The sequence below is a fragment of the Crinia signifera genome, chromosome 5, assembly GCF_055691185.1.
Source record: "Crinia signifera chromosome 5, ASM5569118v1, whole genome shotgun sequence".
NCBI classification, from domain to species: domain Eukaryota; kingdom Metazoa; phylum Chordata; class Amphibia; order Anura; family Myobatrachidae; genus Crinia; species Crinia signifera.
This window is the reverse complement of record NC_139221.1, coordinates 24,673,424-24,700,350: the sequence shown is the minus strand read 5'-3', so window position 1 is coordinate 24,700,350 and position 26,927 is coordinate 24,673,424. Positions and strand designations below refer to the sequence as shown.

Sequence of the window (26,927 nt, the reverse complement as noted above, 5' to 3'; positions counted from 1 at the left end):
CACAAAGTCGGACCTAAACAAATGAATTTGGAAGGAAGCACAAAATGTGTCACATTATTTAACGTCAGTGTGATTAATAACACACAAGCCAAGTGTGTTTAGATTTCAATCCTAATCACTTCTTGAAGACTGAAGCATATTATTCTTTAGGGACTTAACAAAAGAGAAGCGGGTTTCGGGGGAAACGGCTCTGGATTGTAGTCTGAGGATGAAACACGCAGGACTATGGGCCATAATATTGGAAATGAAGAATGGCAGACCGTTTAACCTCGGAACGTTTTTAGCTTAATTGTGTCTAATGAAGAGGAAGGAAAAGGTCTGACATGATTTTATATTACACTCTGTACATGATATAAATTAACTTTGTGTGTGTTGTGTCTGTTTCCAGGCTTGTTGAGTCTGATTTCCGTGTGGTTGTGTGTATTTCCCGGGTGTCTGTGTCTCCCTCTTGCTTGTTGTGTTTATTTTCCAGGTGTTGTGGAGGTTTCTCTGGTCTTGTGTCTGTCTACCCCGATGTGATGTCTGTCTACCCTGGTGTGATGTCTGACTCCCATTCACCTGTTTATTTTCATCAGTAAAGGATGAACTCGATGGATACAAGTCTTTATTCAACCTTAACTGCTATGTAATCTTATGGTTTAATCGGTAGCCTGGCTAGCTCTGTCAGCGACATCAAACAGTCACCTAGCTGCTTGGTCATTCCACCACAGTGATGTTTTGTAAACGGATCTTTGCGAATGACTTTTGGATTACATAAAGGGATTATGGGACAGAAAATGAAACAATGGCTCTCTGGTGCACGGTAACCCATGCTTTAAGCATGGCACCGCTGGGGAAGTGATGCAGTTTATAGGACCCTTACCCATGCGGAGCCTCTCCTTTTGGTGATTCGCTGACTTAGGGTAATTATTGAAATCTTGCCGGGTTGGCGTAATAATCTTTCATATTCTATTACTTGTTTTTTTTGGACTGTTTAAACAAACATAATTCTACATACATTTGATTGTAGGTACAGGGCCAGTAGAAGTGCCAAAGTTGCTAACACTCCTCTTCATCAAATTTTCCCCTGCGCCTATCTACTGTCACCTGTGGATCAGAAGCAGCAGTAGTCTGGAGCTTTACAGTTCATTTCCATCAACTGCTTCCCCACTTCTGTGTCAGTCAGGGCCAATGAGAGAGAGGGGGTGTTACTTATGCAAATGAATTAGACCCACCTTATCACCAAGCAGCCCAGGTGTCCCACCATTCTGTAGTGTATGGGTACAAGGAACTTTAACACCTTGATTAAGTTCCCCTACACCAGGACATATTAAGTGAGCATTTGTGTTTGCCTAGTGCTAGTTTCCACAATGTATGGACCCATCTACCCATTGGAATTCTCATTATGTGCTGTCTGTGCTGCTGTAAACATGAATTAATACTTGTATAAAGGGTACTTGTTTCCTAGAACGGCGCCCACGATTTTGATCTTAGGCATCGCAAGGAAAAAAATCGCACTGGTCGCATTGCATGCGGCAAAAAGATCGCAAGCGATGCGACCGACGCGATTACCGCGATTTTACATAGGGAACAATGTTAAATGGCCCAATTGACCCGATTTCACATAGGGAACAATGTTAAATGGCCCACAGACCCCAAATACCCACCCTGAAGTTTGAAATGGCCCCCCTAATTGTTAACGCCACCCCACGATCAACGTCAACCCGAGGCGTGGCGAGCGGCGGCGGTACGCGTCCTCCGACCTTCTCATACCCCCACTATCCACGTCGGCGTGGAGTCGAGAATAGAAAGTGTGGCGAGCGCAGCGAGCCACCGAGCCCAAAGCATGGTGAGCGTAGCATGCCCCGCGAGGGGACGCGGAACACGCTCCCGAAGCGTGGCGAGCCCCGCGAGGGGACACCGATTACTTAACATGTATTACGTGTCCCCTCGTGGGGCTCGCTGCGCTCACAACGCTTCAGGCTCGTATTCCGCGTCCCCTCGCTGCGCTCGCCATGCTTCGGGCTCGGTGAGTCGCTGCGCTCGCCACACTTTCTATTCTCAACTCCATGCCGACGTGGATAGTGGGGGTATGAAAAGGTCGGAGGACGCGTACCGCGGGCTCGCTGCGCTCGCCATGCTTTGGGTTGACGTTGATCGTGGGGTGGCGTTAACAATTGGGGGGGGGCCATTTCACACTTCAGGGTGGCTATTTGGGGTCTGTGGGCCATTTAACATTGGTTCCTATGTAAAATCGGTAATCGCGTCGGTCGCATCGCATGCAATTTTTTGGCCGCATGCGATGCGACCGACGCGGTTTACATTTTACCATGCATTTCTATGTAAAATCGCGGACATTGCATCGGTCGCATTATAATGGCATGCGATGTACATGCGATGCCCGCGATGGGTGCCGTTCTAGGAAACAAGTACCGTATAAAGTTCCTAAATAGAACAGAAACAGTGATGCGTATTCATCTTCCAGTTTAGCCATTCGGGAGTCCAGGGTGTTTATTTGGCTGAGTACAGGACTCCTATCGCTGTATGTGATTATGTTTCTTCCCTAAGTAAAAGGCGTGTGCGATGTATCTGTCTAATGTTCCGTTGCTGGATGATTCTGCAGAATGACATTATCCGGTTTGGGTGCGGCGGTTCCGGTGTACAAGTGCTGAAATTCAAGTTTGTTATATATATTTACAATCGGCTTGGGAAGACCAGAGGCTTCAACACAATATAAAATATAACAACTCAGAGCCCAAAATACTGGTAGATACACAGAGGGCAATTAGAGAGTTTTGCTCATTAATGAGGTTATGTCTTTATTTGGGAAAGGGAAAAGGACATACAGAAAAACTATTCCAGCTCGGACTTCTATATCAATACCTACAGTATTCTGTAAAATGATTGTTCTATTTGCTTCTGTGCCCTGTACTTACTGTACTTACTGGAGGGTAAGCTAGCGAGCAGGGCCTTCTCACCTCTCCGTCTGTCTTACTTATTACCCAGTTGCTTCTTATTACTTGTTTGTTCCAAACTCTTAAGTGCAATATGCTGGAGCTATATATGTAACTAATACAGGTTGAGAATCCCTTATCTGAAATCGGGACCACAGGCATTTAAGATCAGGGATTATTGCGGATTTCGGAATATTTTTTTTTTCATACTTACCTGGTCCCCCTGCAGGGCCCTGATGGTCCCCCAACATCCACAGTGTCCCATGGCATCCGTGGCGGCCTTAGGATTCCTCTCCTGCAGCATCCTAGGTCCCAAGGACGCATTTCACGGGAACGCCGGTGCCATCACCGGCGCATCCGCGCAATGTATCCTTGGGACAGTGCTGAAGAGGAGTCTGATGGACACCTGGGACGAGATGAGTATAAATAAAGGGGGGGAATGAAATAATATGAAAACTTACATTTTTCGTAATATTTCGGATATGGGATATTCAGATAAGGGTTACCCAACCTGTAGTAAATCCAAGCTGAATGGAATGCATCGCTAATTGACGCATATTCGCAATTCCCGAAACCTCGAAGACCACTTGACGTCTGATCAAATATGAGTAAGTCTGAGGCTTCCCCTAATCTACGACTGAGACACGCTGGAAGTGGTCAGTGCTGACGTCAGAGACTGCACCACAAAAATGCCAGGTCATGTCTGTCTGTCGGCTTCCCGATCGAAAGTAGTTAAGGTTAGGCTGCAAGGTTCTCAGCATTGGCATAACGCTGCCAGAACTCTGCCCACCGGCGTCCCAGCTGCTCCTGTATAGCTGTATTATTTACTGACTGTTTTTCAACCCGCTATTCTCTCACAACAGAAAAATAATCAAAAATATGCAGAATATTTTTTTTTTATTGAAGATTAAATTGCAACATCCAGCACTACAGTATATACAATTAAAAATACAGCCCTTTAAACAAATTAAGGCATTCTTTGGGTCAAATCCGTCAATTAATAACATAAAATCACATTGGCCCTTATTCTAATCGGTGCGGCCGGATCCGAATATGCGGCCAGGACCGTGTGTGCGAAACCCCGCCTTCCATACGGATCGCCAACTCCGTCCGTACGCGGTAAGAAGCTGGCCGAACGGACCGCACGTGTATTTTACATGGAATACGCCTCCTCCATCTCAGGGAACCTCCCCCATCATTCGATGGTCGCAGACCATCGAATGCAGGACCGAGTGGTCCACCAGCTCCCGCAACCTCAGACCACACGGACATTTTTCCGTGCAAAAGAAGGGATCTGGGCGGGCAGCTGACATCCGGCGATGTCATATGTCCGCCCCCTACACGTGCGTCACGGCCGCATTACCATACGTACGCCCAGCGTTTGCATGGGAACGCCCATGAAACGCGGGGCGTATGCATATGGTAATGAGCCCAAATAGCCCTTCACGCCCCTCTCCACCCCCTGTTCGGAGTGTTCACATTTCATGCGGAATTTGGCCGTACGCCCCGCTCGCACATGTGCAGAGACGCCTCTGCACATGCGCAGACACAAAACATCGGCGGCGCGAACGCACACGGATATTACCGCACCAACCAGAATAGGGGCCATTGTGTGATGTTATTAAAAAAAACATTTGGGGGTGAATTGTTGTGTGTTACTATTAAATGATACAAAATAGTGGAGATGAGTTAGCGCTTCATTCATGTTTCCGAGTCCTGGTCACGAGCGTCCTGACGGCTTGCAGTCCCCACACTGCGATGCAGATGGAAAATATTATCTGTAAATGAAAAATACACAGATTTAAAACTGTTCCTTAGGCTCCTTACATCAAGCACAGGATAGAAAACCCAGCGCTGCGCATTGCTATAATTGTTCATGTTGATTTATTACAGAGCTAAAAAAAACATATCTGAAATAACAAGAATATACGGCATTAAAGAATGGAATTTTTTGCCAACATACTTGACTTTGTACCATATCAGAACTACGCGGTTCTAGCTCAGAGCGATCAGTGTTACTGATATTGGTGCGGCAATTTCCGGTATGTCAGGGTCTGGTTAGGTATGCCAACTTGCGGGAATTGAAAAAAAAAGTTTTGATATATTTCTATTGAAAACTAAATGTGCATTCAGTTAATAAAAATAAGATGATTTTAAATAAACGTAATTCAATACCCAGTATAATAGATACTGAGCATCAGGTTGTGCCAGCGGGTTTCACTATAATTGTCAAATCAAATGTAAAAATAAATCTGCCGTTTTAAAAAACCCGCAGCTTAATAAATATAGCTCCTAATCTCTGTTAACATGAGTCCAGTTATTACCAGTTCAAAACACTGTTGCCCAATTGGAGACCGTGGCTAACAAATATGAATACTGTGTAGGCCTTTAATAACACTCAACAGGGTCAATTCAATTAGGGGCGCTATTCCCGCCCACACGAGTTAGTACAGCTGTATGCTATTTGGCGTAATTGAAGTATTGCCAATTTAAATTTTCAGCCACATATGGCTGCGGGGTGCCGTATGACGGCCCAACAGTCGAGATTCCGGCGGTTGGTATACCGCCATCGGAATCCTGACTGCCGATACTCCAACAGGGAAGCGAGCACAAATAAGCCACCTGTGGGCTTGGTGGTTCACTGTGCCTTTCACAGATTCTATTCTGTCTCTATGGGGTCATGGACCCCCATGAGGGAGAATAGCCCCTGTCAGTCGGGATCTCGACTGTAGGGCATTTAATTGGTCAGGATTCCAATGTCGGTATACTGACTGTCAGGATCCCAACAGTTGAGCTATCATCCGGCACCCATGGCTAAGAAGGTGGCGAGTACTTCTGGCATCCATATCTTCACCCTTGATTGAATTTACCCCACAGTGTCATAGTCTAGTAAAGTACTGTATATAATATTAATAGTATTATATATTGAGAAAAAAATAAAGACTCTTTTTTTTTGTGGTTGGATGCAATGCTATCTGGGTGTATGTATACAGAACAGTAAGTGGTGTCAGAAGACGGTTTGAGACAAGTGAATATCAAAGACATCTAGTGGGTTAGGTTTCTGTTTTGTATCTCAAGACCCCTGTTACCAAGGCCCTTATTCTGATTGACGCGGACTTTACCGCATTCTTACGGATCGCGTCTTTTCGGCGTCTGCGCATGCGTGGAGAACGCAACGCGCATGTGCCACGCCTTGACTCCGTACCAGTTCGGCCAAATCCCGTACAAAACTGTTCCCCGCAATCAGTCGGGAAATATGGGCGTATTATGGGCGTCATGCGGAATGTCACATGGGCGTAGTTTCAAAGTGGGCAAAACGGGGCGGAAACATGGGCGGACACGGGGGAGTACACTTATGTTGGGGGGCGTACATTCGGATAGCACTCCGAATGCACGCGATCAAAAGGGGAAGAAATGTGCGGTGTCCACAAGTGTACTATTGCTTTGCGGACACCACTCGTTCATGCGGTAGGCGAACGTACGCCTAATGACTACAAGCATTAACACCTGAACCCAATAGAATCTACTCCTTTACTCATTACTCACTAATAGGCCGCTTGTCAGTGCTTTAATTGAAACCATTGCTGCTTCAATTGCTGTAAGGGTTAATGTGTGCAATGCATGTGTTAGGCATGCTTGTAAGGATATATTGGCATCTAATTGATTCCAATTCCAAATAAGCAGTTTTTTATGAGGATAGGTAATTGAATAAGTGGGTCATGTGATGTCTTGCAGAAGATACTTAATAGTGGGTTGTTTGGCGTAAATACTCCGCTTACGTGCGGTAGCACCGCTTGGCTCCCGTTCGGATGCGGTATTCCCGAGCATACTCTGTAATACTCTGTAATACCGTGCCGAATCGGAGTGTTTCTCCCGCACACGCATGGTTTGTATGTCGTCCGTAAACACGCCCTGTTCTTAAAGAGTGAGTCCGTCCGAATGCGGAGGACACGTGGGCGTTTCTACGGACGATGGCCGCATGCGGCAAAACACCGTAGCGTGCGGACCGCTCCGTAAGAATGTGGGAATATCCGCACCGATCAGAATAAGGGCCCAAGTGTAAAGCCAGAGACATTGACACCCACCCCACACAAAAAAAAAAATATCTCCCCTGTGGCAGTTTCTGATTGGCTGCTAGTCCACAAGCTCCAAATGACTTGAACTCGGCACCAGTTAAAAATGCTGTTGGTGCTTTCTTTATGACCACCAGGCCGTGCACCAACTTCAATCAACTGGCAGTCCCTATGCCAATCCAGAGGCGAGCCCCACTAGCTGCCCAAGCTACGCTCGGGGCATTATTATAATCTAACTCTATGTCCACTTGCTTAGTAAAGTAGGAACCAAGTGGACCAGCAACAAAAAAAAATCTGCATCGACCTTGCTACTGTCAACCACGTTCCCGTCGATCTGGCTTCACTGTCTAGAAGCCATTGACCATGGTATTGTCGACCTAAACATGGTCAATCTGCTGTCCAGATAAACTAGAGATAACGGCCCTGTATACTGGGAAATTAGTGATGTGTTCCACAGAGGTCACACCCTTGCACATACTGTTCTACTATCCCTACATTTTTGCTTCCCCTGATACCAGATCTTCCTACACCATTGCTCTATACGAAAGAGGGAATAAGGTGCCAGCAGAACTAAAGGTGACAATACTGTATATTTGCTAGCATGGGTTGCAGCTAGAGCTCCATGTTCCCTACACATCACCTTTAACAGTATTGCACCTGAGCCTCTAATCATCTGCAGACTTTAAATGACCTGACAGCAGGTTCCCGCATGTATCTTTTGAAGACAATACAATGCAAATATCACATTGTTGGTAAGAAATCAACCGTTTCAATCATCCGAGCTAGTGATTAATGGGTTTCTGCTCTGAAGAATACATCACTACTGGAAAAAAGTGTCCAACATTAACAACTGTGGTTTTTACGATGAGGGAAAGCCAATTCAATACACCCATGCTACTATCAACTGGAAGCGGGCCACCATAATGCTATACAGTAATAGTGTTTCATCTTCCAATTTATTATTTATGAGTGTTTTAACCTTCAAACGTTGGTTTGGAAAGTCCCCATTTCCAATATAAATACAACGCAAAACACTCTTTGGCTGTGGTTTCAAAAACTGAGCTTTTTTTTTTAGTGTCGGACGGCCGTAGGGCCAGGGGTCCACATGTTGTCCAAAGATTGGGGAATTTTGCAGGATGTTCTGCCAGAACGTGGACCTCCGAATTTGCTTCTCCACAGACTCCTTAACCATAAACTGCATCCTACTGTAGTTGAGTTTTTGCTGTGTCCCTGAAGCCGGCTAATGGAAAATAATATTAGTGCGTCCCAGCGGTGAGGTTGTTTTCCGAGATAATGCACAGGAAACACAGATGCTGATAATTTTCCCACTTTCCATTTTGACTACCTGTTCTGGCTGTCTGGGTCCGACACGCAGAAGAAGAAAAAATAGCATAATAGCAGATATTGATATCCAGCTGTTTCAAATAAGTGTTGGCGTTACAGATGCAGAAAGTCGTAGCACATACAAAAAAGGGGGAGAAAAAAAAAGTAAATGGAGATTTTTGCAAGGTTGACAGGAAGTCTGTGCATGGGGCTAAGTAGCCACATCTAGTCTATCAATAGAAATACCAAATTCAGGATAGAAATAATATGATTTAAGTGGAAAACATTATAGGAAAATGATACGGAGCACAGCTGGAAAAGGTTGCTTTTGCCATCGTAAAAATACATTAATTTCACAAGTATTTCCGATCTGTAATATTGAGAAAATCACTTTTTTGTAATATTTCCCCCACGGTAACTTTTATAGTCTTCCGCTAACTGATCTTGCTACAAAAAAATGCAAATCCCCCCCACATTAGCTGCACATTTTTTGTTTCTGATGTATCGGTGTAGACTAGAACCTACTTATTTATAGCGTATTAAAGGCCTGAATCAGACCTGTGCGCCAAGCTGCGTATACTCGCAGCCTAGAGAACAGGTCAGCATTGCTCTACCGAACGCCCCGCCCCCCCACCCACACACCCTCTCGCTAGCGTGCAAAGGGAAGTGTACGAGAAAACATCCGCTGGCATGCGGCCGAAGAGGAGAGAAATCTTTTGATGGTCGCCAAACATCGAATAATTTTTCTCCCAAAACTGACTTTCTCAGGTGCTAATCCCTGAATACATCATGTGACGTCAGCCGTCCACCCCGAGCAGGCAACGCCACACCTCCCAGAGTTTTTATGGAGATGCAAACGGCCCGGTGAGTGTCAAACTCGCCGAAAGTATTCGCTCCTGGGGTTTGCACATGCGCTTAAGCACTCTTGCGCAAACCCCAAACATCGGGGAAGGGGCCGAATTGAATCTATATGTATATTGATTATATTGTACCAGGTGAGGAATAACAGAAAGGCCTGTGCTAATTATCATTGGGGCAGGTCATCTAGTGCAAAGGCAGGTGGGTGAGCGTGCAGCACCCCTACCTAGAGGAACCAGTTACTGTAAATGTTAAACTTCTGCCCCACTCGTGACAAGATAAAGAACCTGATCGACTGTCGCTCTATTCTCCAAGATAACACAGACTAATCGGGGACCTCCCTAGCTATCGACTGACTACATCATATCTTGTAGTGAAGATGTGCAGGACCTGGCACTGGTGGCTTAATGTCCAGAAGATGAGAGTCTGCCAACTGTCTTCTGGGACCAACACAGGTCAAGTTTTCAAGGTCACCTGCCAGGTGTGCTGTGTATTACCATCTGTCAAATTTAAAAAATCCACAGGTCACCTTGAAAACATGACCTGTGTGTGTGGTCCTGAGGATCAAGTTTGAGAACCCGTTTAGTAGACCATCCATAAATCAAAATGGTGAAGACATGTGACCCATCATCAGACTGGATACTTTAAATCTTCCATTCAACCAAGTCAATGCTCTCCTATCATTGCTTCCAATGTTGTGAGCCCGACCAAATATAAGGTAAGTGAGGTTGACCCAAGACAAGGTAACGAGGAACAGGAGATGTTACCCAAAACAAGCATCCCCATGACTCATTTAAACATAGAAACACCATTATTCAAGCTAACTCCCATTAAAATGTTGTGTTAGGTTACAAAGACTGGGTCCTTCTATATCCAAACCCACCCCGGGGGGAGCGGAGAAGTATTTTCCACTAGCAATCTAAGCCCTAAGGAGAGAAAATAGAGTCATGCAAATAAAATGATGGACAGACCATTGTTGTACGTTCCAGACTTGAGAAAATAGTTTGGCCATGTTCTAAGGCCTCACAACCAAAACGTGGAAGTGATTCAAAGATAATTCCTCCTCTCATTATTCACAGGCATATGAACATGAGAAAACGGAGACAGAACAGGAGATTTTAATCATCCAGCATGCCACAAGCGGTCCCCGGACTCCCAAACAGACGCGGTCCTATTTGTTTATGTCTTGTTGCTGTCCGGGGTAATCAAATATCAGATTTGTCATATTCAGAGAGAAGAGGTCGGATAGTGACAGCGCTTTGTAGCGGTTTTTGGCTTCTGGACATATTAGTATGGGGGAAATGTAACGTTATACTGTATGTGTAATATCCATTCAACTAGAAGGATATAGATATCCAGAGGGATAAATGTGCACTGACAGACAGGTGTGCTGGACACAGAACTGATAGAAGCAGGGAATATGTACACTTCAGGAGGCTGGTATTTACTAACAAATGGGTAGATCTAAGGTAGAGGTGAGAGTGAACAGGGGCACAACTCCTCACATAACCGCTGTTGGACCATGGTCCATTTCTGACGGCAGGCCCCAAATGTTTTTCTGCAGGGGAGGGGGTTGCACAGCCAGCTTTAACAAGCTTCGGAGTGTGGCCCTGGCAGTTATGCTAGCCATGAACTACATATCACAGAAAACACTGGGAGAGGTTCTCCCCTCTACTAAGTGCTAAGATGTTCCACTAAGCAGTGAGAGGTAAATGTGATTCAATGCAATTTCAGTCATCAAGCCCTAAACGTCACTGGGGACACTGCTAGGAGAGTGGGATCTTGAGCCATGATTAATAATATGTTTTTGGGACTCCTGGGAAGGTTGAGAAATTTGATTGGCAACACAGGTTTCGTGTACATTATCCAAAATGCTCGGGACCAGAAGGGCTTTGGATAACGGATTATTCTGTATTTTTGAATATTTTGATATTTCAATTATGTATCTTGAGGTATCTTGTATTTATTTTGTTACAACACATAAAATACACACAAATATATTTTATTTGTGCATGAAACAAGGTTTAAAAACATGAATCAAAGTTTGTGTCCTATCTCGGGCATTGAATTTGAATGCCAAGCAATTTTCTTGCACATATTTAGTGCCAGTTACATATTATGTCCCCAGTAGTGCCAGTTACATATCATGTCCTCAGTAGTGGCCAGTTACATATCATGTCCCCAGTAGTGCCAGTTACATGTGTCCCCAATAGTGCTAAGACAAGATTTTGTAAATTGTTTGCGCTAATGCCCGGAGGCAGCCAGCACCAGCAAAAAAAGTTCACCAACTTTTCAAAGGCATGTAGTACAAAAGAAAATACTAGTGCAATAGGCGCTTTCCAGGATAAAACTTACACTGTTTTTTATGTGCAAGTGAAATTTGAGTTCTTTCAGAGATTCAGCTGGTTCTATAGTTATTTCACATAGGTAACCGGAATCAATATATACTGTGAGATGTGCTCTGGAATGAAAACAGAAGAATAGTGCAACACCTTTTGTAAAAAGGGGGAACAATTTATTTGTGCACTCACAATTTCCAGGATAAAAACAGCATAAAATCACCAGCCGGTGATAACAAGTGGGAGGTTACACCCAGGGTCACTCCACCAGAGGATTCAGGCTCCGGACACCTTTCTTCTCTTGGGGTAGAATTTCCAGGGGTTGTTCCGTCCCGACACAAACACAGTATAACAGCAGTAGAATTCTTCCAGCCACGGGAACACCTGCTTAATGCATTTCGGACTGGTATAGTCCTTCATCAGAAGCATAATGTTTCCCGTGGCTGGCTGGGATATAAATAGTGAAAAAAGGGCGCCAAAACGGCAATTACGCCGTTCTGACGCTATACCGGAAGCGGAAGTGATCAGTGCCGCGACCGGAAGCGGAACGCCGTCATTTGCGTTCCACCTGACGTCAGTTTGCGTTCCAGATCGCGGAACGTCACTTCCGGTCCGGAAGTCTTGTTGTTTCTCTATTACTCGTGGGAATGGAGCGCACATCAATAACAATGTGCGTTCCAAACGAGCGGGACATGACTTCCGGATTCGGAGGATCTTATATTGCACAATAGCCCATACAAATATCATCTGTAAACATATTTAAACAGGAAGTCTTCTCCAATATATTTCTTGAGTCCATGAATTCATATAGAAACAAAATATTCCACCTTTCGATTTTGGTCCTTGTTTTGCTTAGTCCATATATGGAAAAAACATAAGAAAGGGGAGGGGAAGAAAAAGAGGGCAGTCAAGCACTTTTGTATTTATGTACAATCCGTCAGTTAATTTTAAAATACTGTGCAAAACATTTTTTGATAAAAATATAACAATATAAATACATATATAAAAACAGACAATTGATTAAGAAAGCAGATAAAAAGGCAATAATTATAAAAACCATTTGATTTCGAAGTCACTATTGAGACCATTTGGCACCAGGGTGTTTAGCTTAAAAATCCACCTCATTTCACATTGGGCTAGGCGGGTTTCTATATTTTTATTTTTATTAAACCAAAGAAGAATACAGAATGGTCCTTCATCTCAGATTACAACCCTGAGCACAAAAAAATTGAAGCTGTATTCAAAAGAAACTGGCACTTATTAAAAAGTGACCCAGTAATAGGTGCATCTTTACCATGCAATCCTGGTTTTATTTACAGAAAAGCACCATCACTAAAGGACAAACTTGTCAAAAGTTGTCTTGATGTAATGCCCCGAACAAGTGACCGTACAAAGGGGTTCCACCGTTGTGGAATGTGTTTGATGTGTCGAACAACTAAAGGCATAAGCAAAACCAAAGAATACACTTTTAATGGCACCAGTTTTAAAATCAATGATTTTATCACCTGTAATTCTAAGAATGTAATATATTTCTTACAATGTGATTGTGGCTTATTTTATGTGGGCAAAACCACCAGGAATCTGAGAACACGCTTGGCGGAGCATGTGTACAACATAAGAAAGGGTCTAGAAACCCACACAGTTCCTGCCCATTTTAAAAAGATGCATAATTCTAAAGAATGTTGTATCAAATCCTTTGGTGGTTTAGAAATTGTTACACCTACATGGCGTAATAAAAATATAGAAACCCGCCTAGCCCAATGTGAAATGAGGTGGATTTTTAAGCTAAACACCCTGGTGCCAAATGGTCTCAATAGTGACTTCGAAATCAAATGGTTTTTATAATTATTGCCTTTTTATCTGCTTTCTTAATCAATTGTCTGTTTTTATATATGTATTTATATTGTTATATTTTTATCAAAAAATGTTTTGCACAGTATTTTAAAATTAACTGACGGATTGTACATAAATACAAAAGTGCTTGACTGCCCTCTTTTTCTTCCCCTCCCCTTTCTTATGTTTTTTCCATATATGGACTAAGCAAAACAAGGACCAAAATCGAAAGGTGGAATATTTTGTTTCTATATGAATTCATGGACTCAAGAAATATATTGGAGAAGACTTCCTGTTTAAATATGTTTACAGATGATATTTGTATGGGCTATTGTGCAATATAAGATCCTCCGAATCCGGAAGTCATGTCCCGCTCGTTTGGAACGCACATTGTTATTGATGTGCGCTCCATTCCCACGAGTAATAGAGAAACAACAAGACTTCCGGACCGGAAGTGACGTTCCGCGATCTGGAACGCAAACTGACGTCAGGTGGAACGCAAATGACGGCGTTCCGCTTCCGGTCGCGGCACTGATCACTTCCGCTTCCGGTATAGCGTCAGAACGGCGTAATTGCCGTTTTGGCGCCCTTTTTTCACTATTTATATCCCAGCCAGCCACGGGAAACATTATGCTTCTGATGAAGGACTATACCAGTCCGAAATGCATTAAGCAGGTGTTCCCGTGGCTGGAAGAATTCTACTGCTGTTATACTGTGTTTGTGTCGGGACGGAACAACCCCTGGAAATTCTACCCCAAGAGAAGAAAGGTGTCCGGAGCCTGAATCCTCTGGTGGAGTGACCCTGGGTGTAACCTCCCACTTGTTATCACCGGCTGGTGATTTTATGCTGTTTTTATCCTGGAAATTGTGAGTGCACAAATAAATTGTTCCCCCTTTTTACAAAAGGTGTTGCACTATTCTTCTGTTTTCATTCCAGAGCACATCTCACAGTATATATTGATTCCGGTTACCTATGTGAAATAACTATAGAACCAGCTGAATCTCTGAAAGAACTCAAATTTCACTTGCACATAAAAAACAGTGTAAGTTTTATCCTGGAAAGCGCCTATTGCACTAGTATTTTCTTTTGTACTACATCCCAATAGTGCTAGTTACATATAATGTCCCCAGTAGTGCCAGTTACATATTATGTCCCCAGTAGTGCCAGTTACATGTGTCCTCAGTAGTGGCCAGTTACATATGTCCCCAGTAGTGCCAGTTACATATTATGTCCCCAGTAGTGCCAGTTACATGTGTCCTCAGTAGTGGACAGTTACATATCATGTCCCCAGTAGTGCCAGTTACATGTGTCCCCAATAGTGCTAGTTACATATAATGTCCCCAGTAGTGCCAGTTACATATAATGTCCCCAGTAGTGCCAGTTACATATCATGTCCTCAGTAGCGTCAGTTACATATCATGTCCTCAGTAGTGGCCAGTTACATATCATGTCCTCAGTAGTGCCAGTTACATATCATGTCCCCAGTGCATCAAAGCCGACCAAGTCTAAGCCCAAACAGGTCTGGGCCACTAGACAGCCCCCACCTAAACCCGACAAACCTACAGCATGATGGGGCAGGCCTCCCTCAGGGTGACCCCAAAGTGGGAGGCCCACTTCTACACTTCACACAGCAGTGGCTCACCACCACAGCGGATGCATGGGTGAGAGAAGTTGTGTCACGGGGGATACTCTGCATCATTTCAAAAGACACCCCCCACAAAACTTCTTTTGCACAGACCTCCAAATCAATCCGCAAAAAAGCGGAAAAGCTAAGGGAAATACTACACTCCCTGTTACAATCTCAACTGATTGTACCGTCCCACAACATCAAAGAGGGATGGGGTTTTATTCTACCCTGTTTCTAGTTCCAAAACCAAACGGTACTTACAGGCCCATTCTGAAACTAAAGGCACTCATCAAGTTTGTCAAAGTGCCAAAATTCTGAATGGAAACCTTGCGGACAATAGTGTTGGCTATGGAGCCAAGAGATTATATGGTGTCTCTGGACATACAGGAAGCTTATCTGCATATCCCTATTCTACCTTCACACCAGCAGTTTATCCGCTTCGACATCTTGTCTCGCCACTTTCAATTCCAGGCACTCCCATTTGGCCTAGCAACTGCACCAAGGATTTTTACAGTCATGGAGGCCTGTCTACATCAACAGTGCATCAGGGTGTTCCCTTACCTGGACGATCTCCTCCTAGTGAACAAATCACCGGAGGTTCGGTCCAAACACCTGCAGACAATGATAGCTGTTCTTCAACAGATGTCACAACGGATGCTGCACCTGGGAGCACTCCTAGACTCCCAGGCACAGAGACTATTTCTAACGCCAGACAAATGTCAGACTGCAACAGTGAATACACCAACTTTGTCAATGTCCCAGAGTCTCTGGCAATGCAGATACTTGGCCTAATGTTATTGACGTTCGACATGTTCGAGAGGGCACAATTTCCCTTATGCCCTCTACAACGTTTCATTCTCCAAAAATGGGATTTACAGCATCACCGCATTAGGACCACGTTCATGACTCTAACTCCAGAGGTGGCTCCAGCTATCTCAACTGAACCAGGGATGTCCATTTTGGTTCACCAATTGGATTCTCTTAACCAACGATGCCAGCCTCCAAGGCTGGGGAGCAGTAGTAGAATCCCAATCCTTGCAAGACTCAGAAGCACGCCTGACCATCACCGTTTTGGAGCTCCGAGCAGTATACAATGTTTTCATCTGTTCCCAGGATCTTCAGAACAGACCTGTATAGGTTCGGTCAGACAATGCCACAACAGTGTCTTACATAAATCGCCAAGGGGGCACTCAGCAGCAGCCATGCTAGAGGTGTCCAAAATTCTGACTTGGGCAGAACAACATCTCTTGGCGTTGTCATCTGTGTTCATTCCAGGAATACTAAATTAGGAAGCAGACTTCCTAACTCGACAAGACGTTCATCTGGGGAATGGTCCCTCCCTCCTGGTGAAATGCTGGGGTCCTCCAGATGTGGATCTAATGGTGTCACATCACAACAACAAAATGTCAGTGTACGGGTCACGATCCAGGGATCCTAAAGCCAGCTTCACGGACGCTCTGTCGATTTCATAGAAGTTTCCTCTTCTATATGTTTTTCCTCAGGGTGTCTGATACCCAGAGTTCTCAGGAAATTCAAACAGGAAGGTGGGGATATCATACTGATAGCCCCGGCTTGGCCTCAATGTCACTGGTTTGTAGACCAGCAACGGCTGTCAGTACAACAACCATTTCGGCTGCCTCTCCCGTCGGACTTAGTCAGGAGCCCTGCCTACACCCAGACCTGCAGCGCCTGTCTTTGATGGCTTGGCGCTTGAGTCTGACATCCTAAAACAGATAGGTCCTCTGCATCCGCCTACAACCTCGATGTCACCCTGTGGGTCCCACGAACCATGAAGAAAGAGAGTTAAGCCAAGGTATGTCTACTTTAACTCTCGTTTTAACCTAACTCTAAATTTATCACTAAAATGCTATTGCAATGTCCATGTTGATATTTCTGTATGTCCGTATGTTACATGGAGGAGACTCTGCAGCTTTTCCATGGAGCTTGTCGTCATAAATCTCTGCCCCCATTCCTCTAAATCAGTGATTTTCCACAAGCGGCACACTGAAAAGATTTTGAAAGTGACAAGGCCCCACAGAAAAAAAACTAGCACATACCCTCCAACTGTACCGATTTAGCCGGTACAGTACCGTTTTTAAACGGTCTGTACCGGCTAAATCGAAGTGTACCGAATGTACCGTTTTTCTTGTGGCACTGAGGCAAAGAGAAATAACGGTGTGATGCTGTCACTGAAGGCGGCACCTGGAGAAGAGGGGCTGGCTGCAGTGCAGAGCTAGGCTTGTAAACTGACAGCACTGCAGCCAATGGTAGCCACCTCAGCGTATCACGGCCAATCACAGTGCAGGCACTGCAGCCAATCAGAAAACAGGGTCGGAAAGGAGGAATTTGAAGCGTGCCGTGATGTTCCTGTTTAGAAGTCCTGCATAAGGGCACACATATCCCTATTGTCCCATTTGGGTAAGTCTATGCTGCGGGAAGGGTCAGACGGCAACTAGACAGAGTGTCACTGTGCGCCAGACACAGCAGTCAACACAGTGCAGCGTCCCGGTACTCACTCAGGCTGGCTCCGCTGCCCATGGGACCCGGTGGCATCTCTAAGGGTGTCCGGGCTCCAGCTACATCTTTCATTAGTACATAGCAGCGCAGCCAGACCACGCCCCCGTCACTGTAGTCACGCCAGTCACCGCCTCACAATCCGGTTCCCCTCGCTGCCATAAGAACTACTGTGTGCTGGCTGGCTTGCTACCACCAACCAGCAAGCATAGGTGTAATAGTAACAGTGTCTCATGTATAGTAATGGCTGTACAGGCAACAGGACCGGGGGGCACCTGACCGCACCATCAGCATAAGTAACCGGGGGAAAACATAGCCATGGGCGGTGTAGTAGTTGGTGCAGTGCACAGTACACATTTGGAAAAGGGGACTTGGTTACACCCGTTTTTCCCACAACCACGCCCCTTCCTTCGTGGTCACGCCCCCTTCCTTCGTGGCCACGCCCCCTTCCTGAATGTGTACCGATTTCTTCTCATCAAATGTTGGAGGGTATGCTAGCACAGTGGGCGCCACAGTAATTAAACAAGCACAGTGGCCGCCACAGTAATTAAACAAGCACAGTGGCCCCCACAGTAGTACAAACACAGTGGCCCCCACAGTATTGTAAACACAGTGCTCCCTCCTTCCCTGCACCATCCCCTGTTACCATCACACCACTTGTTCCCTCCTTTTCCCTGCAGTTTCCCATTTCCCGTTACCCCCACAACACTGTATGGCACTTATATACATAAAAAAGCACTCCCCAACTCATGGAACCGCTACCTCTAGGAGAGCAGGAAGTCAGTGGACCAAGGGGCGTTGGGGAGCGGGCGATGGGCAGCCAGCCGAAGCAGCAAAACACCACCTTCCTCACTCCTGCGCTAGCTTCCACAGCTGGCTCCCCTGTCTCCTTTCTTCAGCCTACGCACCATCCACTCCCGGCGCAAGCTGCGCTGCTGCAGCTTTACATACTGCAGTAGAGAAGTCATCTGTCACAGCCCATGCTGGCTCTGCAGCACCAGGCTTTGAGAGTTGACTTCTCCACTATGTGAATGCGCTGGGAGCAGATGCGTTTAGGCTGCAGAAAAGGAGTCCCGTGTCACTGGCAAGAGCAGTGCCGCGGTTCGGATCGACAACAGAAATCTGATCCGCAGCTGCTGGGCTCAGGAGGCACACTTCACAACCGCTCACAGCGCATCAATTTGCCGCGGCACAGCGGTTACAAACCGGGGTACTCTTTACCTAGCACGGCGGCCATCGCATGCACTAAAAAACGGGTGCGACGCGATGCCCGCGATTTCCCATAGGGAACAATGTTAAAAGTGTGATTGGACGCGATTTGAGTGTTCAAAGCCTCAATGCCCGCGATTTTTCCATAGGAAACAATGTTAAATGGGCCACAGAGCCCAAATAGTCCCCCTGAAGTCTGAAATGGCCCCCACAATTGCTAACGCCACCCCACGATCAACGTCAACCCGAAGCGTGGCGAGCGCAGCGAGCCCGCGAGGGGCGGCGGTACGCGTCCTCCGACCTTTTCATACCCCCACTATCCACGTCGGCGTGGAGTTGAGAATAGAATAGTGTGGCGAGCGCAGAGAGCCACCGAGCCCGAAGCGTGGCGAGCGTAGCGAGCCCTGCGAGGGGACGCGGATACCTGTGAAGCCCGCGAAGGGACGCGTTTACCTGTGGGGGACGCACGCGCATCTCAGTCAGATAGAGGCGCCGTGTTGCTGGCGGATCGCCAGCAAGGATAAGCCCCGATACATCTGTACTGTATACAATAATATGATTGTATGTCCCAAAAATCAATTTAACGCACCCCCACACTATCCACGCCACCCCAATGCGTGGCGAGCGGCGGCAGAATGCGTCCTCCGACCTTTTCATTTCCCCACTATCCACATCGGCGTGGAGTTGACTTTATATAGTGTGGCGAGCGCAGCGAGCCACCGAGCCCGAAGCGTTTACATGTATTCCGCAGCCGCTCGCCACACTTTGGGCTCGGTGGCTCGCTGCGCTCGCCACACTATATAAAATCAACTCCACACCGACGTGGATAGTGAGGTAATTAAAAAGTCGGAGGACGCGTTCTGCTGCGCTCGCCACACTTCGGGGTTGCGGGGATAGTGGGGGTACGTTAAACCTATTTTTGGGACATACAATCATATTATTGTATACCTAATGTCATGGCATCGCACACCCTATAAAATCGAATGCGATCGCATGCGATTTTGCGGCAGATGCGATGGCCCGGGGCTGAGAGAGCATCGCACATCGCATGGCCCTGTAATGGCCCATGCGATGCGATCTCCCTACGCAGAATAGCCCACTAAGCAAATAGCTTAGTGGGCGCCGTTCTAGGAAACAAGTACCTAAATAACTTCAGCCCCTTTAATTGAATGTGACTATAACATACAGTACATGAAGTGTAAGTGTGCAGTTATAAAGCCTTGAATGTAATCGTTAGTCATTTATCATATCTTCCGCCTACACGTTACTGTGTTGTCCATTTGTTATTAGACTAATTTACCATCTCTCGCTGTCCCCTACTGTGGCTGCATAATTGGCAGTATTATTAATGTGATCATTACTCCGTGCTGCCTGTTTACCTCTGGTCTGTCCCTTCCTATAATTAATCTTCCTGGCTCACGGCTATGTTGCAGATTCATGTTCTCAGCCGTATGCAATGTGCTGGTCCATACAGTACTAGGCTTGTCTGTGTTACACAGTACTACATGGTTTGGGGAGAAGAATAATTAATATGTGTCACTGCCGATCATGGATATATACAGTATACAATACACAATCTTAAGCCCCATACACACTAGGCAATATTGTTCACAATATTGTCTAGTGCAGGGGTGGCCAACCAGTCAGAGGTAAAGAGCCGAAAAATATCAGTCGTCAAGCCAAAGAGCCAACATCATGCGCCAAAAAGGGGCGTGATCGGGGGAGTGGTCAGGGGCGTGGTCATATGACACAAGGAGAGTGGCCACATGACAAAACTTTATGCCCCCAGTGCCAGATATGCCCCCCACAGTGCCAAACATCATATGCCCCCCACAGTGCCAAACATCACATGCCCCCCACAGTGCCAAACATCACATGCCCCTCAAAGTGCCAAACATATGCCCCCCACAGTGCCAAACATCATATGCCCCCCACAGTGCCAAACATCATATGCCCCCCACAGTGCCAAACATCATATGCCCCCCACAGTGCCAAACATCATATGCCCCCCACAGTGCCAAACATCATATGCCCCCCACAGTGCCAAACATCATATGCCCCCCACAGTGCCAAACATCATATGCCCCCCACAGTGCCAAACATCACATACCCCCCACAGTGCCAAACATCACATGCCCCTCAAAGTGCCAAACATCACATGCCCCTCAAAGTGCCAAACATATGCCGCCCACAGTGCCAAACATCATATGCCCCCACAGTTAGGAAGCTGGGCCCTCCAGCACAGGTGTTGCCCACAGTGCAACACCTATGCTGGAGGGCCCAGCTTCCTAACTAAAGGGCCCACCTAGAGGGCCAGGAGGGCCCAACAAACAAATGAGCCATGGGCCAAGAGGGCCTGACTAATGCGCACACAGGCCAGAAGGGCCTGAATTTGCCCACGGGCCTAGTGCCCGACACCCGGTGGTCTAGGGTGGATGGAGGGTAGGAGGCCAAAGGCCCCTACCTGGTGTTGGGAGAGGCCGCTGGGGGGAGCTTTGTCAGCTCTTTTGCTTCCCACCCCTGCTGGCCTCTCAGGGAGCCATCTTCTTTTTTCTTGCAGAAGGCGCCGGAGATCTTCTGTCTTGATCCCGGCGTCTTCTGGCCTCTTCAGCGGCGCCGGAACTCTTCTCCCCGCCGCCGTCTTCTGCGCCATCCTCCGGCGGCTTCTCGCATCTTCAGGAGCGCTCCTGCGCTCCGCCGGCGTGGAGAAGACTTTTCGCCCTTCCGCTGGCATCTGATGTCAGACGCCGGGGGCAGGGCGGAAACGGTGCGGCGAGCGCTGATTGGCTCGCCGCGGCCATTTCCTATTGGCCGCCGATGCGGCGTTTTCAATTTGGCAGCCGAATTGGCGCCAAATTCAAAACCCCGCTTTGCAGACGGGATGGGAGGCTGGAGCCGCAATTTACAGCGCGGCGAGCCGCATGCGGCTCGCAAGCCGCGGGTTGGCCACCGCTGGTCTAGTGTGTACACTCAATATCGGTAACGATGCATGCTCCTGTGTGTCGTTAACAAGGATTGACACATCTCTACATGAACTTCTCATATGGTCACAGCAGGAGCTCAGGAATAGGTAACCAGGGTCATAGCAGGAGTAAAGGAGCAGGTAACCAGGGTCACAGCAGGAGCATGGGAACATAGAACCAGGTTCACAGCAGGAGCACAGGAACAGATAACCAGGGTCACAGCAAGAGCACAGGAATAGGTAACCAGGGTCACAGCAGGAGCACAGGAACAGGTAACCAGGGTCACAGCAGGAGCACATGAACAGAGAACCAGGATCACAGCAGGAGCACAGAAACAGAACCAGGGTCACAGCAAGAATACAGGAACAGATAACCAGGGTTATGGCAGGAATACAGGAACAGGTAGCCAGGGTCACAGCAGGAGCACAGGAATAGGTAACCAGGGTCACAGCAGGAGCACAGGAATAGGTAACCAGGGTCACAGCAGGAGTACAGGAACAGATATCCAAGGTCACAGCAGGAATACAGGAACAGATAGCCAGGGTCACAGCAGATATACTGTACAGCAACAGGTAACCAGGGTCAAAGCAGGAGTTCTGTACAGCAACAGGTAACTATGGTCAAAGCAGGAGTACAGGAATACATAACGGGACACAGCAGGAGCACAAGAATAGGTAACCAGGGTCACAGCAGGAGCACAGGAATAGGTAACCAGGGTCACAGCAGGAGTACAGGAACAGATAACCAGGGTCACAGCAGGAGCAGAGGAACAGAGAATCTGGGCCACAGCAGGAGCACAGGAATAAGAAACCAGGGTCACAGCAGGAACAGAGAACCAGGGTCATAGCAGGAATACAGGAACAGGTAACCGGAGTCACAGCAGGAGTACAGAAATAGGTAATCAGGGTCACAGCAAGAGCACAGGAACAGATAACCAGGGTCACAGCAGGACCACAGGAACAGATAACCAGGGTCACAGCAAGAGCACAGGAATGGATAACCAGGATCAGGAGTACAGGAATAGATATCCAAGATCACAGCAGGAATACAGGAACAGATAACCAGGGTCACAGCAGGAATACAGGAACAGGTAACTGGGATCACAGCATGAATACAGCATCAGATAACCAGGGTCACACAGCGGTAGCACAGGAACAGATAACCAGGGTCACAGCAGGAACAGTCAACCGGGATTACAGCAGGAACAGATAACTAGGGTCACGGCAGGAGTATAGGAACAGAAAACCAGGGGTCACACTAGGAGTGTCAACACTACTGAGTTCTGTGTTCCCAGCTGTGACCTTGGTGGGCCAGTGGAGGGCGCTGATACTGGAAACTGGGCAGCTTCAGGCAGCGGAATGACATTCAGCAACTGAAGATGACTAGCACAAGGTAGCAGGTGGGACAGAGTATTCACTGTAACCAGAAAGAGGGGCGTTGAATCTAACCCACTGGGGGTCTTCATCAGGAAACCCCGCAAGGGCTTTTGCCTTTGCTGCATCTGACAAGCAGGTCGCGGCCCTCTGCCTTAGTCCTCTGTGTACAGCTGCCAATGGGCTAGGATGCTGGAGATACAGGATACTCAGGAGGATGTATACTGGATTGCTTGAGAGAGAAGATATACGATAGTGAAGTTTATGAGATGGTGACGTTTACCGATGGTGATGGATGTCGGTCTGTGAATTGAGGTGGATATTAGGCCTGGAAGCCTGTGAACACTAGAGGTGTGGCCTGCAAACCGATGGTGATGTGGCCGATGAGCCGATGGTGATGCAGCCTGGGAGCCAATAGTGATACAGCCTTGGAGCCGATGATGATGCGGCTTAGGAGCCAATGGTGATGCCTGCTAAGGGAGACCTGGGAACGCACAGACTTACTTCTACACAGAAACTTTCAAATATATCACCTGCAGTGCACATGGTTTTGTCCATTTAAGACATATTTTGTCAGAAAGAGTGAACTAGAATAAGGGCCTCAGTTCCTGCTGGAGCCTACTGAAAAATAGCCCTGGCTGCAAGTCATGCCATGTACCTGTGCACACCTAGAGCACGTGATCGAGTGCACAGGTCAGAGATCAGGGTTACCAGGAGCAAAATTGTCAGCTGACCAAGGTGTCATGGTGGTGCCCATGCAACGTGGACGCAGCACCACCCGCCATGGACTGCAGCCGAGGACAGCACCACGCACAGATCTGCACCAGCGTACAGGTAGGAGACACAGCCACGGATGCGGATGCACACTGCATTTCCTGGCAAGGAGCACAGGAACCAGGGTCACAGCAAGGGTACAGAAACAAATTTCCAGGGTCACAGCAGTAGCACAGAAACAGATTTCCAGGGTCACAGCAGGAGCGCAGGAACAGATAACCAGGGTCACAGCAGGAGCACAGGAACAGAGAATCTGGGTCACAGCAGGAGCACAGGAATAGGAAACCAGGGTTACAGCAGGAGCACAGGAACAGATAACCAGGGTTACAGCAGGAGCACAGGAACAGATAACCAGGGTCACAGCAGGAGCACAGGAACATATAACCAGGGTTACAGCAGGAGCACAGGAACAGATAACCAGGGTCACAGCAGGAGCACAGGAATAGGAAACCAGGGTTACAGCAGGAGCACAGGAACAGATAACCAGGGTTACAGCAGGAGCACAGGAACAGATAACCAGGGTCACAGCAGGAGCACAGGAACATATAACCAGGGTTACAGCAGGAGCACAGGAACAGATAACCAGGGTCACAGCAGGAGCACAGGAACAGAGAATCTGGGTCACAGCAGGAGCACAGGAATAGGAAACCAGGGTTACAGCAGGAGCACAGGAACAGATAACCAGGGTCACAGCAGGAGCACAGGAACAGATACCCAGGGTCACAGCAGGAGCACAGGAACATATAACCAGGGTTACAGCAGGAGCACAGGAACAGATAACCAGGGTCACAGCAGGAACAGATAGTCAGGGTCACAGCAGGAGCACAGGAACATAACCAGGGTCACAGCAGGAGCGCAGGAATAAATGTGGGGCATTTATTATACTGTAACAGCCCAATAAGGGCTTTATGATGGGATTCAGGTTTTCACACTGCAATTTACTGTAGTTTTCAGTTTGAACACCCCCCCCCCCCCCCAGATCTAACTCTCTCCGCACATGTGCAATAAAGGAGTTTGCTTTTGCAAACCAACCTGAATTACCCCCTCAGTTTCACGCTCATGTCGTGTTATACAGAAGACTATGGGGGAAATTTACTAAGCCTAATTCGTATAAAATAGGCGTATTCATATCCAAAAATACACCTATTTTATACATATTCGTATTTTCGGGATTTACTATCCTGAAATTCTTATTTATGGCACATTCATATTCGTATTTACAAATACGAATGTATACGCCATCGACCGAATACAAATAGGAATCACCATTCAAAAGAATGGTGATTCCTAATTTACTAACCGGCCGTATTTTCAATATGGCCAGTAATTAACGGCAATTAGCGGGATACGCCTGCTAATTGCTGGCCAAATACGCCTTCAAAATATGCTTCACTTTCCAGGCATATTTGGCTTCAGCCTGCACGTGCAGGCTTCAGTGTAAAATAAAGGTATAAATTTAAAAAAAAACGGCGTGGGGTCTCGCCCATGGCTGTAACCAGCACCAGGCTCAAAGAGCTGGGGCTGGTTCTAAAAAAATCAGAAAACCAACGAAATAGGGCTTCGCTGACTTTTTAAAACCAGGCTCCAGGGCCGGGGCTGGTTCCCAAAATACGGGGGACAAAATGACTAGAGGTTCCCCATATTTTAAGAACCAAGCCCAACCAGCCAGCAGTGTAATGGCACAGCCGGAGGAAGACTTATTTCACAAGTCCCCAAAACATTCATCCCTGTGACCGGTCAGCCTTGCCAGGGGTCCTGGGGAAGTGGGGACCCCTCCAATGGACCCCTCCAATGAAGGGTTCCCCCCCCCTCCAGAAGTTACCTGGCCAGGCTGAAGCCTGGTGCTGTCCCCGGTGCGTGGGAGGCTTACTGGGACTCATAGTTCCACAGTATTAGACAATGGTTTTTATTTCTATTTTTTACACTTTATCAGCCCGGTGGCCACCGCTCCGGGGCCATTCACATCATTACCTGCCCAAATGAAGCTTACAGCCTATATTTCCGTACTTGCGTGGGTTTCCTCCGGGTACTCCGGTTTCCTCCCACAATCCAAAAATATACCGGCAGGCTAATTGGCTCAAAACAAATTAACCCTAGAATGTCTGTGTGTGCGTGTGCATGTGGTAGGGAATATAGATTGTAAGCTCCACTGGGGCAGGGACTGATGTGAATGATCAAATATTCTCTGTAAAGCGCTGCGGAATATGTGTGCGCTATATAACAAACTGGTAAATAATATTTCCTATCATATGTACACACACCAGGGTTAAATTTTTTAGCAGGAGCCAACTAACCTACCTGCATATTTTTGTATTGTGAGAGGAAACCCGAGTACCCGTAAAGAATATACAACAAGGGAATATACGAGTGATTATCTTCCGTCAAATTCAATGTTTCTATGGGTGAGTGAGCAAAGTAGAGGTGCAATTATACAGTAAAATTCACACCTTGAACCCTAATACTCCAATAGGGATGTGTTCAGTTTGCCGACGGTCAGTATACTGTCATCCGAAGACCAGCACCGGCACAACGAAGAGGTCAGGATGCCAATGCCCAAATACTGTCAGCCAGCATCCCAATCTGTAAGTGCGCAGAGCGGTAGCGGGCAGCCGAGGAAGGGGGAGTTAGGTTTAGGCACTAGTGGAGGGAGTGTAGTATTGGGAGGCGGAGTTTAGGCTGCTACAAGGAAGGCTCAGAGGCGTAGGGAGGGAAGAGCCAGAGAAGCACACGCTACAGGCACCGAACAAGCGCAGGGCGCCGCCCCCCCTCCCCTCCTGCAAATGAGCTGGGGACCAGGACTCTCTTAGTCTTTGGCTCTCAGCCCGGCGCCTGCCTGCTCACCCTGCCGCAAACCGATAACGTCACGCACGTCCCAGTCTTCTTTCCCCCATGTTCGGTGACTTCTCCCTGGCCAGTAAATGGGGTGTGACTTCACGGCATACTTAATAGAGTACAAAAGGTAGGACTAATAGGTGCGCAATTAAACGAAAGTGCTGCTACATACAGATCCACAGAGTAGAAAACACCTCAGACTACTCAAAACATGATACAAGTGGAATACTTGCCTACCTGACCCTCTACATTAGGAGAAGCTGTTAAACTACACA

General features: G+C 47.1%; 1 protein-coding gene across 2 annotated transcripts in view; it reads right to left on the bottom strand.

Moving 5' to 3' along the window:
* Positions 1–3,813: 3,813 nt before the first annotated feature.
* The window catches only part of AGMO (alkylglycerol monooxygenase), a 208,047-nt gene continuing 184,933 nt past the window's right edge, over positions 3,814–26,927 (bottom strand). Inside the window, exons 13-14 of one of the 2 annotated variants that reach the window (XR_014474784.1) lie at positions 4,545–4,711; positions 3,814–3,952 (exon numbers count right to left, since the gene is read on the bottom strand). Coding sequence is in view for 1 of the 2 variants with exons in the window: in XM_083186794.1 (XP_083042920.1) it covers positions 4,631–4,711 (81 nt within the window). In the remaining variant the exon portion in view is untranslated. Of the gene's footprint in view, positions 4,712–26,927 lie in introns of both variants that reach the window. The other variant, XM_083186794.1, reaches the window with a different exon arrangement.